At 45.1% G+C, this 19,176-nt stretch overlaps 1 protein-coding gene across 1 annotated transcript in view; it reads right to left on the bottom strand.

Moving 5' to 3' along the window:
• The window catches only part of UTRN (utrophin), a 504,099-nt gene extending 485,295 nt beyond the window's left edge, over positions 1-18,804 (bottom strand). Inside the window, exons 1-2 of the mRNA XM_028510941.2 lie at positions 18,393-18,804; positions 13,277-13,424 (exon numbers count right to left, since the gene is read on the bottom strand). Coding sequence (XP_028366742.1) covers positions 13,277-13,355 — 79 coding nt within the window. The 5' untranslated portion in view covers positions 13,356-13,424; positions 18,393-18,804. The remainder of the gene's footprint in view (positions 1-13,276; positions 13,425-18,392) is intronic.
• Positions 18,805-19,176: the final 372 nt, after the last annotated feature.

Genomic DNA, 19,176 nt, shown 5'->3' with positions numbered 1-19,176 from the left:
GATGAAAAGCATTCACAAAAGAGGGAAACTGTAGGCATACAGGAGACAGAGGAGGGGTCCTTGAGCAAGCAAGAGAGGACGGGATACAGTACACAGCGGGGTGGCCTTGGCAGGGCTGATCAGAGAGAGACGTGGTGGAGAACCTTGTGGATTCCCCCTCAGTTTCCTAAGGACAAGAGTAGGCAAAGTCATCAGCTGAAAGTCAGGATGGGGGGAAGGTACAAACGTTTCAGGAGAAAGGGGACAGCACACGATACTCATCTAAGATAATGGGAGAGTGACTGCCAAGCAGCATTAAGGCCGCACCTGTGATCGCGAATTACACTGGGAGCAAGGGCTGTGGGTTTTCCTCCAGCCATGTTCCTCTGCACTGAGGCCAGCACAGAGTAGGTGGACAGTTAGAGTTAACCAAGGGTGGGCTTGGCACAGCTCTGAGAAGCGAGGAAGGCAAGGGAATTGAAGGCAGGAGCAAAGGAGTGGTTTGCAATGGGCTGTAAGTCTCAGTAAAGGGCAAAGCGAGAACATGGAGAGATACAGCATAATGGTCATAGGATTGATAGACCGTAGACCCCACTGGGGTCAGAGACTGCTAGAGGTAGGACATAAGAGGGAGTGGGCTAGCCATGTGGGACGTGATGGGCAGAAAGTGCGACACTTGCCCTGGCCAGGGTGATTTAGTTGGTTGAATCACTGTCCTGTAAATTGAAAGGTTGCGGATTCCATTCCTGGTCAGGGCACATGATTAGGTTGCAGGTTCGGTTCCCAGTCCAGGCCCATGCAAGAGGCAAACAATCAACATTCCTCTCTCACATTGATGTTTATCTCCCACATCGATGTTTCTCCCTCACATCAATTCTTCCCTCCCTCTTTCTCTTTCCCTCTCTTCCCCTCTCTCTAAAATCAATAAGCATTCCTTGGGTCAGGATTAAAAACAGCCGTGACACTTAAAATTTAGATTATGGAGGGGCTGCAGTCATAAATGATAATGTGGTTGGTGAAGATAAGTTCAAAAACTGAGAGAGTGGAGTGCTGGAAGGATGATTTCTGCTTACACTGAAATCACTACAACAAAAGTAACTTTTAGAAAGAGTGACAGTAAACCAGGAGCTAAAATCACTGAAAAATGAGAGTGCTTTTGGGGGTGGGGGGCAGAGCAGCATCTCAACAATGAGGGTCAGTGGTGATACAATTTGATGACATGGTGCGGGGCGGGGGGGGGGGGGGGGGGGGGGCAGCCTGACCCAGATGTGAAAAGAGGAACAAGGGGGACGAACTCTACTGATCTCTCTGGGAGGAAGAGACAGGAGGTGGGTCAGCAGAGGCACACGGGGGGCCATCAGAGAGCCGGGTCCTAAGGTGAGAGCCACTACTCTTACCTCCACGAGTGAGGGAGAGGCCAGCTGGCCTATTTCCAAGGGACAAAGCATCAACAATTTTTGAAAAGTAAATTACCTTTGATGTTAGGAAAAATAAAGCATGTGATACCCACTCCACCAGAGCTTGATGAAGCCCAAGTTTCATTAATTAGAAAAAAAAACTGAACCAGACTGTTAATTAGTAATTTATGTCTGATTATTTGCCACTTTTAGCAACAAAAGGGAAAGATTCATCAACAAATAAAAATTCATTATATGCAAAACTGGGTCAAACATTATCAGAAATTATACCCTTCACACTTGGGTCCACCCACACCGATTTTAGCAATCAGGTCTTTTGTTCAAATGCTCCGAGACAGCAGAGGCAACAGGAGGTTCAGAACTTGGGTCGTGGCAAGAGCGCAGGCCCCTGAAGTCATGCCGGAGTGCCACACGGCCAATGCCATTTCCATCGGAAATGACGCGACAGACACAACCCTGCTAAGACTCCACTTTTGGGCGGATCACAGACCTCCTGTGAAAATATGATGAAAACTGCAGGTACTTTTCCCCAGAAAGTGCACAGAGACACATGTGTAAAAAAGCACTATATGCACTGCATGCATTTCTCAACAGCCCGTCTCCCTCTCTCCCCAAGCCGACCCGGCAGCCGACTAGGACATCACCTGCAAGGCAGCTTCCTGGGACTCTAGGAGATTAAAAAAAAAATTAAAAAATAAATTAAAAACCACTGCGCAGTTCCTATCTTCCACAGCCACAGTCTACCATTTTATATTCCAGTTTCTCCAGATGCTCGTTCTAAGGACAGGTCGAAACACTCAGCAAATACAAACAGAAACTACACGGTCCTAGATGACATTTTGAGACATGTTAAGAATATATTTTAAAGAGTGTCATGAATTACTGCGGAAAACTGTCAGGACTCCAGCTGCCCATCTTCAAGGATGCGATCCCAGATCGGGCACCCACTCTCCTGGGGTGGATGGAGATTATGTACGTACACACATCTCCCACTTCCTTCTCCAGAACCTTAACAGAAAGGTTCCTCTGGCCAGGCGTTGAAGCCAGTTCCCCGTGACTATATCCCATCACGTGTGTCTGCCACCTGAAGCCTTCCGACTCTCCCCTCTCCTCCACCCCGACCACCACTCCTTAGTCAGGTGAATAATGTCACTTCCCCTTCCGCTGTGACAGTCATACAGTGGTCCTCCAGGCCTCAGCCTTGCCCCACTGCGCTGCCCCAATCCAAGCCATCTCTCCCGCTGCAGAGCAGATCTGATCAAACCAGCCTTCTGCTTAAAACCTCTTGAAGGCAGCAAGGCTTCCAAAACCAGGGCATGTCCAGTTGCCCTGGGGTGGTGGGGGGTAGGGGAGAAAGGGGAGCAGAGACAGTAAATACGTGACCTGATACCCGAATTGTCGTTGACATGTTGATGTTGTGTGGTGTGCATGCGTGGGTGGGGGTGGGGGCGTGTTGGAGTAGTGTGGAAAGTACCTAGAAATCGGAAGTTTTTTTAATGCTGAGGTTTGGGAAAATATGAAGTATTTCCAGCATGCCACCAGAGCACAGTAGAAGGGCACCCTGCACGTCACTGCAGGGATGGTGCAGCGGGCCCCACAGACTGCCTGGTGAGACGGGCAGCGCCGACCTTCATCATCCCCCTGCAGCCGACAGTGCTGACAGCTGAGCACCGCTGCATTTTCGGGCGCATTTATGAATGCGCAAACACGACACAGCAATGTCTGTAGGTATCTGGACTTCATATATGGTCCCATTCAATAAATTCCACAGCTTGATTTTTGTTTATACTCAAAATTGTTTTTAAGATTTATCTTTGCGGACATAATTAGCTCTTTAAAACACGACCTAAAGCAAATACATCAAAATACTAATAGCTGGTAAATTTCAAATGCGGGCACGCACTTATCCGGTATATCATTTCCTGTAAATTTATTTATATTGACTACTTCATTATTTTTTAATAATATTAAATTTAGCATTTGAATTTTTTTTTAAACCCTTTCGGAGTTTTCCCCGGGACACAGTCGAAACTCCCCACCGTGGCTCACTCCACTCCTATTAAGTGGTCTATGCTTACCTTGCCAGCTTCACCTTCACCTTCACCTCACACACCCCTCATCAGCCACACCAACTCACAGTCCTCACCTCTGAACTTCTGATACACAGCTGATTCCCTTGGTCTTGATAGCCCTGCCCCCTCCCCCTCCCCACCCTCGCTCTGATTTTCATTCATTCTTCAGATACTGTGGTGCGGACCCACTCCTTCCAAGAGCTCACACAGCATCCTGTGCTGTTTTACTTTTCAAACTGTGTGAACACTTGTTTAATTTGTTTACTTAAAAACTTGTGCAGCTGCCCTCTTGAGATGAAAGACAATTGACAACTGGAACTCTGACTCAGTCACCCTGTGCTGATCCCAGGGCGTGACACATATTAGGAGCAAGATAATAAAACACCATTCAAAATGTCTTATACAGATAGACAAGATGAATGGATGGGTGGGTGGATGGATGGATAGATAGATAAATAGATTAGATAGATAGATTAGATAAGACAGATAGACATAGATACAGAAATCCTTCCTAATTATCTCCATTGTTTAAGACAGAGCTGAATCTTAAAGAAAGCTAGATTCACAGCCAATGCAGGCAATTAAACTGATGAAATCAAAAATATGATTTTTTTTTTGTACATCCCAACAATGCAGAGACTTCACATGAGACCTTTGGTTTTCTTAAAGGTCAAGGCAACCACCATTCTGAAACACTTGGCTTCTATACTAGAATTTCAAGTTAGCCTACGGGACACACAGATTTCAAAGATGGAACTTAAAAACAATGACAATAACAAACCCTTCTTCCCCCTCTTTCCCAAACCTCCACAGTAGAGCCTCACATTATGAAAAGCATCTGTTACCTGAATAATTATGATTTCTTAGCAGCCCAGCTTTATTGACTGAACTCCAGTGACCTTTCCACCACTTAACCATTCCCTGAATGAAGGAGCTATTCTCAACATCTGCTCTTAATGTATCTTCAGTGTGCATTTTCTCGTCCTGTCTGAAGGTGAAATCAGTAATATATGATGACATTTTATTATATTCTCAGCATCCCATGAAACATTCTATACAATTTCAGTCCCTCTGAAATAGTCTTCCAGGCTCTGTTTGCACATGGATTTTCTTCTAGCTGCCAAAGACTATTATCTTCACTTTAAGATAAGAATATTACCTTTCTTTGCCACCTTTTTAAGGAACTTTTATATCGCACAGAATAAACATTTAAAAAATTTTGTTTTTTCTCTCATTTGAAGTAATCCAGTTTTCTCTGAAGCACAAACTTTTTTCAGAATATGTATATAGAAAAATGCAAATACTATTGAAAGTTAATTCAACTTAAATTTTCCTAAATAAACTGACCAAGAGGCAATGTAAGGAAAATAGCAGTAGTCAACTTCACTAAGAAGTAAAACCACCTTTAAGATTTTAAGAAATGAGTCAAGTTAAAACAATTTTTTCTGGAAGAAGAGCTAATAACTGAAAGTGTTGAGAACTTGAGCATGATTTGAAAAACTCTACATGAAGGTGAAGTGTACAATGAGGCTTTAGATGCATTGTGGTAACTGCTAACTGTCTCTCAAAGCCTCCCCATCTCTCTCTCCGCCCACACCACTCTGGTCCAAGCCTCCAGCATCTCTAACCTCAGTGATTTTCTCAGCCCTTAACCTGCTCCCTGCCTCCCTGCAACTCTGCTCCCTTCTAAATTCATCTTTCATGCTACCAACCAAGCCGTCTCCCTGAAACACTGGAGTGAGCCCGTCATTAACCCCCTTCAAATGCTGCTGTGACTCCCTGCAGAGGAAAGATCACACCTCTTAGCCTGCTTCAAAAGTTTTCAGCATCTGGCCCCAGCCTCACCAATCAGCAAAGCCCAGGCTCACTCACCTACCAGCTACGGGCTCACAGGGCAGTGTTCCTTCCCTGGAATGCCCGTCCTTCTCTGTCCACACTGCTGTCTCCCCAGAGTCCTTCAAGGCTCTCCTCCAGGTCCCTCCTCCTAGGGCCCTCTCCTCCCAGCCCCTCACGCCCACCAAGGCAAGACCCTGTCCTTCCCCCTGCCGTGTGCCACAACCTTGTGTATGCACAGCACACTGCTGTTTTTGTGCGGGGATGTCTACCGATGCCTCTCTTCCCAGCGGACCTGGAGGTACCTTAATAACAGACATATGTCTCACTCACCTTTGAACCCATCATCTCTCAACAGGACTGAACGGCAACTATTTGCTGAGTGAATATGGCGTGTGTATAGAAGCAAGTCGGATGTTTTTAAAATCATGAAAGTACACAGTAAGCTTTTATGGAGCACTTACTGGTGGTGGACACTAAGCTACCCGCTAGCATCAGAAAGCCAAATTAGAAAAGCATACATATGCCCCCATACACAAGCAAAGAGAGCCAAGAATAAAACTAAAGAGTGAGCAGGAGGGAGAGATGGATTCTATCTCAGTGATCGGAGGGTAGAATGCTTGGTGGCATTTATGCTGAAGTTTGAAGGAAGGAAACTTCAAAATGGGGGGGGGGGGCGAGGGGAGAGACACTGGGGGAGCAGACGCAGTGAGGACGAAGAGATCAATGAAGCCCAGAAAACGAAGCAAGCCACCCACGCACAGGATCCCAGTGAAGACATACTCCAGTGCTGAGTGGTATGGCGTGACCTTCTGGTTCAATGGGCCGCAATCAGAAGCGTACCCACACGTGTCTTCACTCCCCTGACCCACTTTCCCCAGGCTTACCTTTGCTCAACACAACCTGGACTCTTCAAAATACAAGACACAAGAAAAAAAAAATGTCCAATACCAAGATAGCTGTTACCTTTTGAAATTGTATAAAGGGAAGTGTTTACAAGCAGAAATAATCTTCGACATTTGACTAGAGCTCTCCTTGCTCCTCTAAATTGCACAGACCACTTTCTCTCTCGTTCTGGGAGTCTTAAATCGGCCTCCTTTGTCCATAAACCAATGGCACTAAGCAGAATAACCCACGCAGCTTGTTAAAACTCCAGATGCCGGGACCCCATGCACATGACTGAACTGGAATCCCGAAGGGTGGCTGTGACATGCAGCCTGGGTTAGTGGAATGAGTCCAAAACCAGACTTTCAAAATAAAAGCACATGTATACATCTATGTAGCGATTACTGAATTAATGTTGATATGATTCACACACAGCCAATCAGGAGCAAGAGAACCAATTAGTATCAACATCAAAATGCCATGCCCCCTGCCACACTCACAAGTCTCTTCACATAAAGATCGTCCCAAAATCTTAATAAGAAAAGGGAACAAAAGAAATTTGCAAGTATGAACACTATGAAATTAGAAAAGAGCTCAACAGATAATACATTTTCAACTGCAGTACCTGCATTTACTGCAAAGTTGTGCAACATTAGAGACATAAAGTAACATTTTCACTGGATTCCCGTGCTACATCAGAAATGCGATTGTGTCTTTTCTGCCCTTTCAAAAAAATTTTGTTTCATAATTGAACACAAAAAGTATTGAACCACCCACCTACCAAAAAAGTTCAATTGAAAATATTCACTTATGAAACCTTATTCTCACTCTTTACACTTTCAGTTCAAAGACTGTGATAAACAAAATTGATTTTTTTAAAGAAAGTGAATTCCCAAAACTGATGTGAGGCTTGACCACCCCAACCCTTAAGCTTAGCTAACAAATGAGCACACACAAAGCAGTCAGTCCCCTTTGAACAAGGCCGGACAGAGAAGCCCCACGGGATGTAAATAAACCTCAGGGGCTGTGTGGCTGTGTGACGGTGGCATGGAAGCCCCCTGCAGGTGACAGGGACCTCCAGGGTCAGAAGAAGTAAAAGTGAAAGGGCTGCATCTAGCATAGATTTCTCGGTTCCTAAGCCACCATTTTGACAGTCAATACATATGTATTTAAAAACTCACACTGACTTATATTCCAAATACTGAACTGAGTGTATTTATAATTACATGGTTAAGACACACAAAAATAATAATATAGCAAATGTATCTGCCTCCAGACACAACTTAAGGGAGGAAAGTTCTAGCCATTCCATCTGAAACCACCTGAGTATCCGTTCTGGATTAAATTTTAACTAATATTTACAACCGCTTCAGTGACCTTACATGTTCCCTCGTTTCCTGAAAACGATCGTATCAGCATCTACCTCAAACTTCTGGCCTCAAATAAGGTTCAATAAAACTGAGTTTTCCATTCTGTCTATATAATAAATGTACTTCCTCCGCCTAGAACATTCTCGGCGATCCACGGTTTCCCATCGTGAATGGGTCACCCAGCAAGGTTTCGCAACCGCAGGAACAACTCAGGAATCACAACCATCCAGAAAACTTTTCTGTGATTGCATGCTCACGGCACGATGAGGAAACAACAGAGAAGGTCTTACAGGCACTACAGGAAGAGCTGCTCAACTCTGTCAGAGCTAAATTTCCATCAGGGTTACCTGTCCCTCAGCACAAGTCCCCAGGGCTCATGGAAAAAACCCAAACCTGTTCAAAGACCTTCCTTCAGACCTCAGGTATTCCAGCCATGTAAAGCTTCAGGAGGGGGAAAAAAAAAAAAAAAGCTATTTTTCACAGTCCCTTAAGCTCTTAGAAAAATCTCCAGTGACTCCCTAAATACAACTTAGCCACTGTCCTTCATCAAGAAAGGCTTCTGGAAGATAAACGAATAAGGTAATCTTCCTCATAATTGTCATAAAACTGAATTTTGCTAAGCAAGCTTACTTTGTTGCAAATACAGCACCTTTTTTCAAAGGCTTGCTGTAAATGCAACCAGGTATAATATTTCATCTTAAATAATTCATTTTATTTTTGCTTCACTGGCCTCTCTTCTTCCCTCCCCACACCCCACCTCTTACCAACTCCTTTAATCCACAGATACCCATCTGGGCATCAGACCAGGATTCAAACTTCGCCAAATCGCAGGGCATCTGAAATCCACTACCTTTTTTCACCAGCCAGTGAAAAGCCTTGAGCAACAGACAGAAGAAAAGAGAAAAGGGAATTCACGTCAGAAACAGATTATCAATTTCTCTACCTTCCACCCAGAGGACTGGCTGTCCTCTGGTATTTTCCCCTTTGCTAACTCCTGACAGAGAATGAGAAAGCCCAGAGCCAGGGCAGACCAGGGCGGGCCTGGGGGCTGCGGGTCAGGCCTCCAACAATTCGGCCCTCCCTTGGCACGGCTACGATGATGCCTCCGAGGTCCCAGGGAAGCTCCACCTCCCAGCCTGGGGTCACGGGGGTAGAGGCAGAGGCAGAGGTAGGTATAACTCCAATTAATACTGTGAAAATCTGTAAGCAGTAGGTTTAGGCACAAAATGAAGAAGAATCATCCGAGAGCAACAGAATAAACTACCTTGTAATTAGGAGACTCCACACTATGTAGCAGTCAGATGCAGGGATGCTGGAGTCAGAACACCTGAGTTCTAATCCCAGGCCTAGCACTTTCTGCCTCTGTAAGTCTTTTGCATTGAATAAACACTCATTGCTCACCTACTGAGTTAAGCAGTGGGCTTGGTCTCAGGGATGTCTTGGTCCCTGCACCTCTGGAATTAAATTCTAGTGGGAAGCACATTAGCAGACACACAAAATAAGGAAAGTGTCAGATAGCAATAAGAACAGAGAGGGAACTTAAGTATAGTGATGCAGTCGAGAGTGACTGGGAGAGCTACTTTCTAAAGATCTGTCTGGGAAGCTCTCTCACAGATGGCATTTAAATCTAAATCTAAATGATAACAAGGAGTCCACCAGACAAAGACAGGCATAAAAGGGATGTGCAAAGGCCCTGAGACAGGCTCGGCTGGGTCTTTGGAGATGGAAGGCCGGTGTGGTCAATTACTTCCGTGTGGCTCACATTTGGCATCTGTGAAACAGCAGTTGTGAGGATGAAACCCTTGACATGGCATCTGCCTATGGTCTGTGCTCGGCAAATGTAAGTTCCCAGATGATCACCCTCATCATCATCACCAGTGAGATCCCACCCCTGGACGTGTACAAGCAGAGGCTGGGCAACCACCTCACAGGCATGGGGTTGCATGGCCTCTCAAATTTCCTCAGCAATTATTTCCCAGAATTAGACTAGAAGAGAAAAGGTGAAAGTAGAAACAGTAAAATCGTTACATTCAGCTTCTGACTTGAAGTACTTTAAAGAACCTACTGAATCATGCAACAATGTAGTGCTTACCTGACTAATTCATTCCACCAATGACCCTTTCCAATCTGAGAGTCCAGGATTGAATCCCCAGATCATCCAAATCCCCACACGCAGCCAGTTCACACACTGTCTTTAGACCTGAGGTCTACCCTCGTGAGGGGGTCCAGCTTAAAACTTAAGGACAGAACTGAGAACAACGGAAAAGGATAACTTGGTCTATGTCACCAGCTCTCACATGTGTTAGCTATTAACAGAACAAAGTAGCAATGAGCATATCCTTTGCTTGATACGCATCCCAAACTGTTTTATTATTTCATGTTTAAAATGTTCCAAGCAGAAATATACACATCACAGACTCCACTGGCAATATGCTTCCCTTTAAAACAAACAAACAAACGTCTCTGTATCTTAGCCTACTCTCTCAAAATATTTACTAACTTGTTAAGCTTTTCAAAGCCCACTAATTCAGCTGTCAAACATGAAGTCACTGATGACGAACTCACTAAAGTGTTTAAGTTAGGCAATGAAAGGTCTTTTATCCCATCCCAAGCTCTTAATCATTAAAGTTCATACTCTTTCAAGTTCTTTTCTAAAGTTCACTCAAATTCAAGGTAAGTATGTTACAACCATAAAGAAATGTATGGTATTATATACCCATGAAACTATTTCATCAGCTATCCTTGATGATTTCCTATTTCTGTTAAGAAGGTGGAAATCACATTAAAAAAATTAAAACATCATATATACCATAAAGCCAATAACACTGAATGTGGGCAGTATAAACAATCCCAATAACGTAATGTAAAATGCACAATTATTTTTATTATGCTAGGCTTTTAGACTTCCAAACTTAATGGTTAGGGGAGTAGGGAAGAGGGAAGAATCTTAAACCAGGAGATTAAATTAATCAATTTACTCTCAACATTACCTTTTTCTCCACCCTAATGTTCATTCCCTCCCCTATAGCCAACCCTCAAAAGAAAGAAATGCAGAAGAGCAGGCTAGAATCAAAATTCTCCTACAGGAAAACATTTCTTTCAAATACTGAAAAAGCAACAACTTAGACATAGAATATGCCCAAGAAGGGTCTTTAAAAATATGCATTATAGAGAAATGATCCCTTTGACTTAATCTGAACTCAAAGAATCCCTTTCCAACCTGCACATTGTGGCATACCAAAAGACAGTACCACTATACTAATATTTACCTTAAAAGAAGCAAAAACTGTGTCTTCCAAAAAGAATTGGTACGAACAGGCCCTTTCAAATCCAAATTTATCTACTGGCTTTTGCAACATAATCCAGCCAAAAGAATGTGATTCATATCTCTGCTATGCGACAGCTAACTTTTCAATGTGTTTTGAAGTAGGTGCCACCAAGGAAAAAAATGTAACAGTCATCATCGCCTTGGCATTAAAACACTCTAAGCAATTGGAGAGTCCTTAAAAATAAAAACTAAGTATTACGGGCCCGCTGAAGAACTTTAGAACATACATAGGAGCAAAAAGGAGAAAAGTAATAATCCCCAAACGCCAAAATAACCACTATTGACATTTTAGTGTACAATCTGCTAAACTGTTTGAAAACATAACTTTCACATAACTGAATGCATATTGCACATATTTACTTAATGTCAGGAACAGGTTTCTGTGCTTATACATGGCACGTATCAGTAACACTTTTACGGATGCGTAATCTGCTACTTTATGCCGATCCCCTAATTTAACTAACTCCATTGAGTCTCTACACGATACGTTCAGATGCTCTACGCTGACTGCACAGAGTAGTGGACAACTATTTCCTAAAATTACGTGTCCCCGACATCCTTTTCAAATTATACATTAGAACCTGTGCTCCTTTCGAATTACTTTGGGAAATTATGACTTAACCAGTCCTCGATATTGGATTTTTGCGGTGTTTCCAATTTTTTCTATTATAAAAATGCTGTGATCAACTTCTTGCTTGTACCTTTCTGTGTGTTCTAGGAAACAGCTCTGAAAATCGAGTTAACGGGTCAAGTGATATACATATGTTAAAAAACACGTGATAACTTCTGCCCGCTGGTCCACAATAGTGTATGACAGTTGCCTTTTGAAATGGTAATTTTTTATTTAAAGAATACTTTGGAAGTCACGTGCACTCATCACAGATACTCGCTATTTCTACACTTACATAATTACTTTTTATGGAGGTGGTTACAGTGCAGAGTTCTAAATATCAAAGGTCTCACTGTAACAGAAGTGGACACTATTTAAGACCACACTCCTCACAATTTACAGCACATGACCAGCATGCATATGAGACATCATCTCACTTTCTTTTCCCTGCTATTACATTTACAAAGTTCTGGATACACATTTTATCCCCTTAAAAAGATAGCCATGACCCCTTATATCTACATAGTACTTTATATTATTAAACCATTTAAAACAAAAAGAACTTTAGCCCTGGCTGGTGTGGCTCAGTGGATTAAGCAGAAGCCTGTGAACCAAAAGGTCGCCGGTTCAGTTCTCGATCAGGGCACACACCTGGGCCACTGCCCGGGTCCCCAGGTGGGGGTGAGCAAGAAGCAGCCAATCGATGTTTCTCTCCCCTTTTACCAATCAACCAGTATCCGTATCATAAAAAGAAATGTGGGTGTCTATTAACTTATAGCTTATTTTCAGTGTATGTTGCTACAGTTCCATATAATAAGAAATAAGCTCCTCACATAATGTTCTTTTTTTTATTATTTTAAAGTGACACTGGTTGTAATTTTATACCTGAAAGTAACTCTCCAAGTTACTTAAGTATAGTGTTCACACCCAGGGTGGAGTTCTGTGTAATTTTCAAAGCTCAGAAAAGCCCAGCCTGCTCAAAAATATCTCCTCTTAGAGCCTGTCTCAAACTCACATTTGAAGTTTTTTTAAAAATACAGAACTTTTTATTCAGTGGGTCTGGAGAGGAGCCAGTGCATCTGCATTTTTAAAACATTCCCCAGGTCTCTCACCTGAACAGCGAGAGTGGGAAAAAAAAAGCCCTCAGTTATATAACAAAACCTGGGGAAGGGAGGGTTACCGTAGCGCCCCAATTTAAATGTGCATCTGAAAACCGTTCATCTGTCTTAGCCTCATGTATTACCTAGTCTAGTTTATGAGACTACCTGGGGGGAAGCATCCTTTGAGAAGGTTCATGAGAAGTTTCAAAACGAAAGCAAAAGGCGGGACACCTGTTGGCCTCTCCCTGGCCACCAGAAGGAATCTGGGTAAGGACTCAGTCATTGAAGCGAAACTTCAGAAGATCCATCCTGCCAGAAACCATGGGACTGCCTACTTTAAGCATATAATCCCTTCAACTTCATAAAACAGGCTAAAAAGGGAAAAAATGCTCAGTGGTATTTTTTGTGTGTTTAAAGGGGTCAGTCTGATAAATGAACACAGGCCACAAGGTCACCAAGCAATGCCAGTCAACATACGATGAGATTCGGCTGGGCTGAGAAATGACGAGGGGACGCTCAGAGACACATGCCACCTCTTGCAACATTCCTTGGTCAGATTTACGTTTCTCACAAAAACTTTGTCTCACAAGAACAGTGCAATACAAGCCAAAAAAAAAAAGTATGTCTTTTAAGAAGTTTATGCATAAAAATCCTTCGTTGTCTTAGGCTTCCATTACCTACCTGATCTGGACTTGATGATGTCACTGAATTCGTTCTGCCCGTCCTCTGGCCTGGCCTCGTGGTCTCCATACTTGGCCATCTTCGCCGACTTCCAGTAAAACCCCAACACTTGACTAAATCCTCTCTGCTTTCTTTAAGACATCAAAACCTGAAGAGAAAAAAGAAAGTATTGACTTGAAAAAATACATAATGCATTCTTTGTTTCATATATATAATCATATACAGCTACATATAGCAACCACTTATTTCAGCACCTACTGTGCGCGAGGCACTGACTGGGGCAATGGGGACACGACTACCAAAAAGAGACACAGCCTCTGCCATCATGAAGCTTACAGACACTACGCAACTGAGTACACAATGAATTGTTTCAGATCCGCTACCAACGCACAGAGGAGAGGCACAGAGCAACATGGTCACATGGCAGAGGAATGTAACCTGCCCTGGGCAAGTAGAGAAGCCTTTCTGGAAGCAACATGTGAGCCAAGTTTTCAAGGATGAGAGGAATTTAATTAGGTAATCTTGGACTGAATTCAGAATTTTTCAAAAATACACACGTTGGGATAATTTGAAAAATCTAAACTTGGGCTATTGATTAGACAATAACATTGTATCAGTACTAAACCTCTTTAATAGTGGTTAACAATGGCTTTGTCCTTATGCAAGGAAATGTCTTTGATTGTAGAAGACACACGATAAAATATTTAGCAATGGAGTGTTATCATCGTATCTTCAACTTAAGTTCAGAGCACCATGTATCTGTCTATCTATGTCTGTCCCTCTGTATCTGTGTATGAGTATGTGCACCGATACACACACTTGTATAGACAGAGAAAGACATATGAAACAACTATCGGAAAACGGCAAGTGAGAAACCTAACTGAAGAGCATATGGGTGCTTAGTTTTTTCTATTCTCTCTAGTGTAACTGTACATAGGCAGGAAATGACTCTGGCCTAAACAAGGGCAGATGGAAAGAAATGGGTGGGTATGTGGGATATTTAGATGTTAAATAAAGAAGGCACATGGCACTGGGGGACTGGTTGGCTAGGAGAGGTTCAGGATGCCAAGGCACAAAATGACTGCCCAGTTTTATCCTGGGCAACTGAGTAGAGGGCGAGTCATTCCCTGAGCCGGGGAGCTCTGGAGGATACGCCGCAGAAGGAAGAAGTAATAAATGCAGTGGGTACTCGCTGAGCTCGAGGTGCCTCTGAAATATGTGAGTGGAAATAGCAAACAGCAGTTGGATATCCGAACAGCAGTTGGATATACAGATCTGATCTCAGGTCTGAATCAGAGATAAATCTGAATAGTGAACTTTGTATCATTGACACAGATTCTATTTTAGAAGGTACATCATATCAATTCTGCTGAGGATAGAGATCACTCAACAAACTAATTTTAATCTTAGTAATCCATTAGTGAGAAGCACTTGTAGAATTTAAAGAACTGAGGATTCTATCCAGCAACACCACGTTTTCCTTAAGAATGTCAGAGTGCTGCTTTGCCCTGATGCTTTCTGGAACACAATGCCCCCCAAGCCCAGACAGAATCAGAATTCAATCAGGAACACGGTTCTGTCCTAAGAGCCCCTAGAGCAGACCCCAAAGGCCAATTAAATAAGTAAACCATTTAATTGGGAATATAATGGTCAACACATCCAAATATTAATCTGTGAATAATGGATATAATGGATAATTAATTTACACGTTACAACATATATCAGAACCAGAGTTTACTGCTAGCTAGGATTAGATAACTCAATTCTTTAACTCAAGAACATATTACACGGTATTATTTTATATTTCATTTTGTATATTTATGTAACATTCAGTATTTTACATATTATTTGATTATATATAATATTCAAGGAAGCACTGTATGTTATTTTATAATATAAATATCTGTAACACATAACAGTTATCATATCTTTATCCTGATCAGCCAAAAAGAATGTGTTATAATAATAAAGACATCAAAATTACCTTAGAAAAAAGGTTCGTAGCCAGCCCTGGCTGGCATAGCTCAGTGGATTGAGGGCGGGCTGCAAACCAAAGCATCCCAGGTTCAAGTCCCAGTCAGGGTACATGCCTGGGTTGCAGGCCATGACCCCCGGCAACCACAAATTGATGTTTCTCTCTCTCTCTCTCTCTCTCTCTCTCTCTTTCTCCCTCCCTTCCCTCTCTAAAAATAAATAAATAAAATCTTTAAAAAAGAACTCTATCCTGTCATCTCAATTCTGCTTGAAATAAACTCTTCATAAAAAAAGAAAGAGAAAAGGTTCATGTCAAAGAGTTTGAGGCCGATGAGAACTGTGGCGGATTGCTAAAGCGGAGAGAACACTTTACTCCCCCACAGGAAGGAATAGATGGATTGTGGATCGCCAATCTGCCAAATTTTATGAGTCTAAACAACTTGTTTTACTTTTGATGTTACTCTACTCCTGTTAAGACTTTCGGGATTAGTATGTGATTAAGTTCTCTTTTGGGGGTACGTACCTGTAAAAGATATGCTGAATTCTTAAGTGTATTTTATTATATTTAAAACCGAAAAATTTGTTCAGAGGAATGCACATAAAATTTTATGATGGAAAATCAGGTTTGCCCAACAAAATTCCCTTTACTGGAAAGCAACAGACTGTTCCCCTTTGAGAGATATTTCTAATGCTCTCCATAACTGGCCTGAGCTTCAGTGCTTCCCAAAAGCCTATCGGACTCCATAAAAAAAGTAAACTGTTTACACAGGACTTTATTCCATTTGCACATCAATATTTCCTCATTAAACAGTATTTTATCTTGCCACTCTCCTTAAGACAATTTCTCAAATTTTCTCTTCCTGGTCATCGAAATCCCTCGCCTACTACAAAGACGCAGCAGAAAGGGGGATCAGAGGACAAGAGGAGAATGGGAAGGAGGGAGACACAGTGATAGCCACCAACTGCCACTTGCTGCCATGAATGGCAGGGGACTCCAGGTTGAGTAACATATGGCAAAAAAAGACACCTCCTTCTCAATCGATAAATGCAGCAGCAATTTATATTTGGTTGCCAGGAGACGGACTCAAAGTTTCATCACTATGTGCATTTCACATCCATGAAACGGAGGAAAGTCCATCTTCCACACACAGCTGGTTAAGGAACAGAATAAATGACTGGGGCGTTGCTTTAGAAGCTTTAAGCCCTTTAAAATTGTTATATGTCATTACCACTGCTCTCTGTTTCTGGGCCCTGATAAGGGTGTTCTGCAAAGGTTAGCCAGATCATCTCACTGCGACCAGCACACTCAACTCGAGGTCCACCAACATTTTCTGTGGAACACTCCCGGCTGTCATATGGACCTGAAGACGTGAGTGAGTGGCCATAAAGCAATCTGGGGTGAAAGGATGGGGGATGGCTTTAAAGGGAAAGTAACAGTTTTAATTTTAAAGTAATATGGGAATTACACAATGCAAATATATTCAACAGTGTTCAAGTTTGAGGGAAATGTGATGTTGATCCTCCGGCAAAAACTATTCATTCATTTACAGTGGAGACCAAAACCCTAGCTACAGAGATACTTGAAAGGGGAGCCAGAGGGGCAAGCGTTCAGCGCTCTGCTTGAGACATTGTAAAAGACACCACCCAGAGCCCAGCACTGCCATTCACTCTCGGAGGCGCTCCAAGGGACGGTTGCTACCACAGTTATTAATGCTGTTTACAGGGGCAATAAATTGTATGTAAACACCCAAAGGAGAGCTAAAAAGCAGTCTCATCGGCCCTATAAGTACAGGTAGAGGGGGTTGCCGAACGACTGGAAACCTTGGCCCTCGCCGCCTGGAACTCTGGAGGCTGAAGCGCCCAGGAGCTTCGCATTCCTCCAGCTCCAGCCTGGCCCGCAGCGCTATCTGCAGCCAGCGTCCCTCACGCCCACCAGCAGCCTGCCCGGATGGGCCGACCCGGCTTCCTGAGGCCCGTACAAGCGACTAAAGCAATGGATGCGGCTGCTGTCGCGGGTCCGAGGCCGGGAGCTCCGGCCCCGACTCGAGGGCTCAGGGTTCCCTGGAACTCAGGGCGCTAGGGCCGCAGCAACCGTGGCACCGACCCTCCAAAGAGCGGCAAGGGAAGCTGACCCGCGAGGCCTGGGACCCAGGTGACCTGACGGCTGGGAAAGAGGAAGCTCTCCCCGCGGGATCCCAGAAAGCGGGGCCGTTAGACCCACGTTAGACCCCAGGCTCTCCAGTTTAATGTTAAAATAAATTGCGGGCGCCTGGCTGTCGGAGGTCGGACACGCTTTCTCCTTCCCTAGAACAAGCAAGTCCCTTTCCGGGCCTTGGTGGGAAATTCTCTATTAACAGCGTGCCTTCTAAAAGTTGCACAGCCTAAAATGAGTGCTTTGTTGGTTTTGTGGGTGGCCTTGAACCACCGGATCCCCGCATCCCGGGCCTAGGGTGGGCATGAGTTATCTTACCAGTTGCAACAAGAGATGCCAAGAGCCCGGAAAACCAGAAGAAACGACTGCACCGGGACCGCGCACCGACTGGACGCCCGGTCCCCTCTCCGGAGCCCCACCCGCGGGAACAGCAACGGCCCGGAGGTCGAACACGTTTCCTGCCAGGCGGACGGCTGGGAACTGCTCCCCTGCCCGCCGACCACAGCCACCCTCTCCCCACCCGCTCCTAGCGGACACCTCCGGGGCCCCGCCTTCCTGGGCTGGGGCGTGTGCGACAGGCCCTCCGGGGAGGCCACGTCCCCTCTAGGAGATCACTGGCCGGGTGCCCCTCGCCGCCCGAGGCACGGATGCGCGACTCTCACACCCGGGCGAGTAGGAGGACAGGGGAAGCCAAGGCGCAGCCCCGAACCTGTTGGATCTTTTCGCGACTCTACGGATCCCGAGCACCGCCTCCTCATTCCAAGTTTCTGTCATTCTCTGTCCCGCCGCGGGGTAGCAGAACTCCGGTTCCAAGGAAACTGGACGCAAAAGTTGGTTACATCTCAGCCTCAGTCTTGAAAAGGAGCTCCGGACGCAGATGCTAGGCGCAAGAGCCTCCGAGAAGTCCGTCCTCCCCGCAGCCCACGCCCCGTCTCCCCGGGGTTGTGGTCACAGTACTCGGCGCGGGGCTTCCATAACGCCCGGACTTACCTGCTCCCGTTGGCCCGCGGGCCCGCCTCGCCTGCCAGCCGCCGCCGTTCCCCTTGCGGGCCAGCGGCTCGTCGGGAGGTGTTTGGGTCGTAGTAGTCGCGGGAGGGGGGGGGGGGTGCTAGCGTGAGTTTTGCGGTGCAACGTTTTTTTGAAAAAATAAAATATAGAGACCTAGACCAGGTCTGAAAGGAAAAAGGAGTTTTGACACCCGATTAAAAATGTCCCTGACTTGTGCAACCTTCCTGCCCGATAGTTCCGCCAAAAACAAAACAGTCCAATGCAAACCTGAAACAGGCGCGCAGGCACCAAGTTTGCCAGACACTAAAGAGTTTTCCGTCTGCAGAAACGACCCTAAAGAAGTGGGGCACCGCTCCGGGCGATTCCCCAATCGGCTTCGGGAGCCGGAGGCTCCTCCTCGCCCCGCGGCGGGAGAAAGCCCGCGGCAGGCAGCCGCCGCCCGCTCTCCGCCTCCGAGGCCGGGCGACTCCACAACTTCGTGAGCGAGCGGCTCGATCCTCCGGCTCCTCCTCCTCCCGCTCCCCGCCGCGGGCCTGCCCCTTTGTTGGAGCGCAGCTCAAGAGGCTGAAGATGGGTGGGGCGGCTCCGAGGCGCCCCCCTGGGGACGGGCTTGCGGCCGGGCACCCGGGGCCCGCTCTCCCGCGGAGGTGGAGGCCGAGCAGGTCCGGCCCGCCGGCCCGCGCCGCTGCAGCGCTCCCGCGCCCCGTCTCTGCCCGTGCCCAGCAGCCACCAGCCCGGCAACTTAGTTTCGGGAGATCAGTCTCTC

This window comes from Phyllostomus discolor, chromosome 4 (assembly GCF_004126475.2).
Source record: "Phyllostomus discolor isolate MPI-MPIP mPhyDis1 chromosome 4, mPhyDis1.pri.v3, whole genome shotgun sequence".
NCBI lineage: Eukaryota > Metazoa > Chordata > Mammalia > Chiroptera > Phyllostomidae > Phyllostomus > Phyllostomus discolor.
This window is presented reverse-complemented; position numbering and strand designations above follow the sequence as displayed.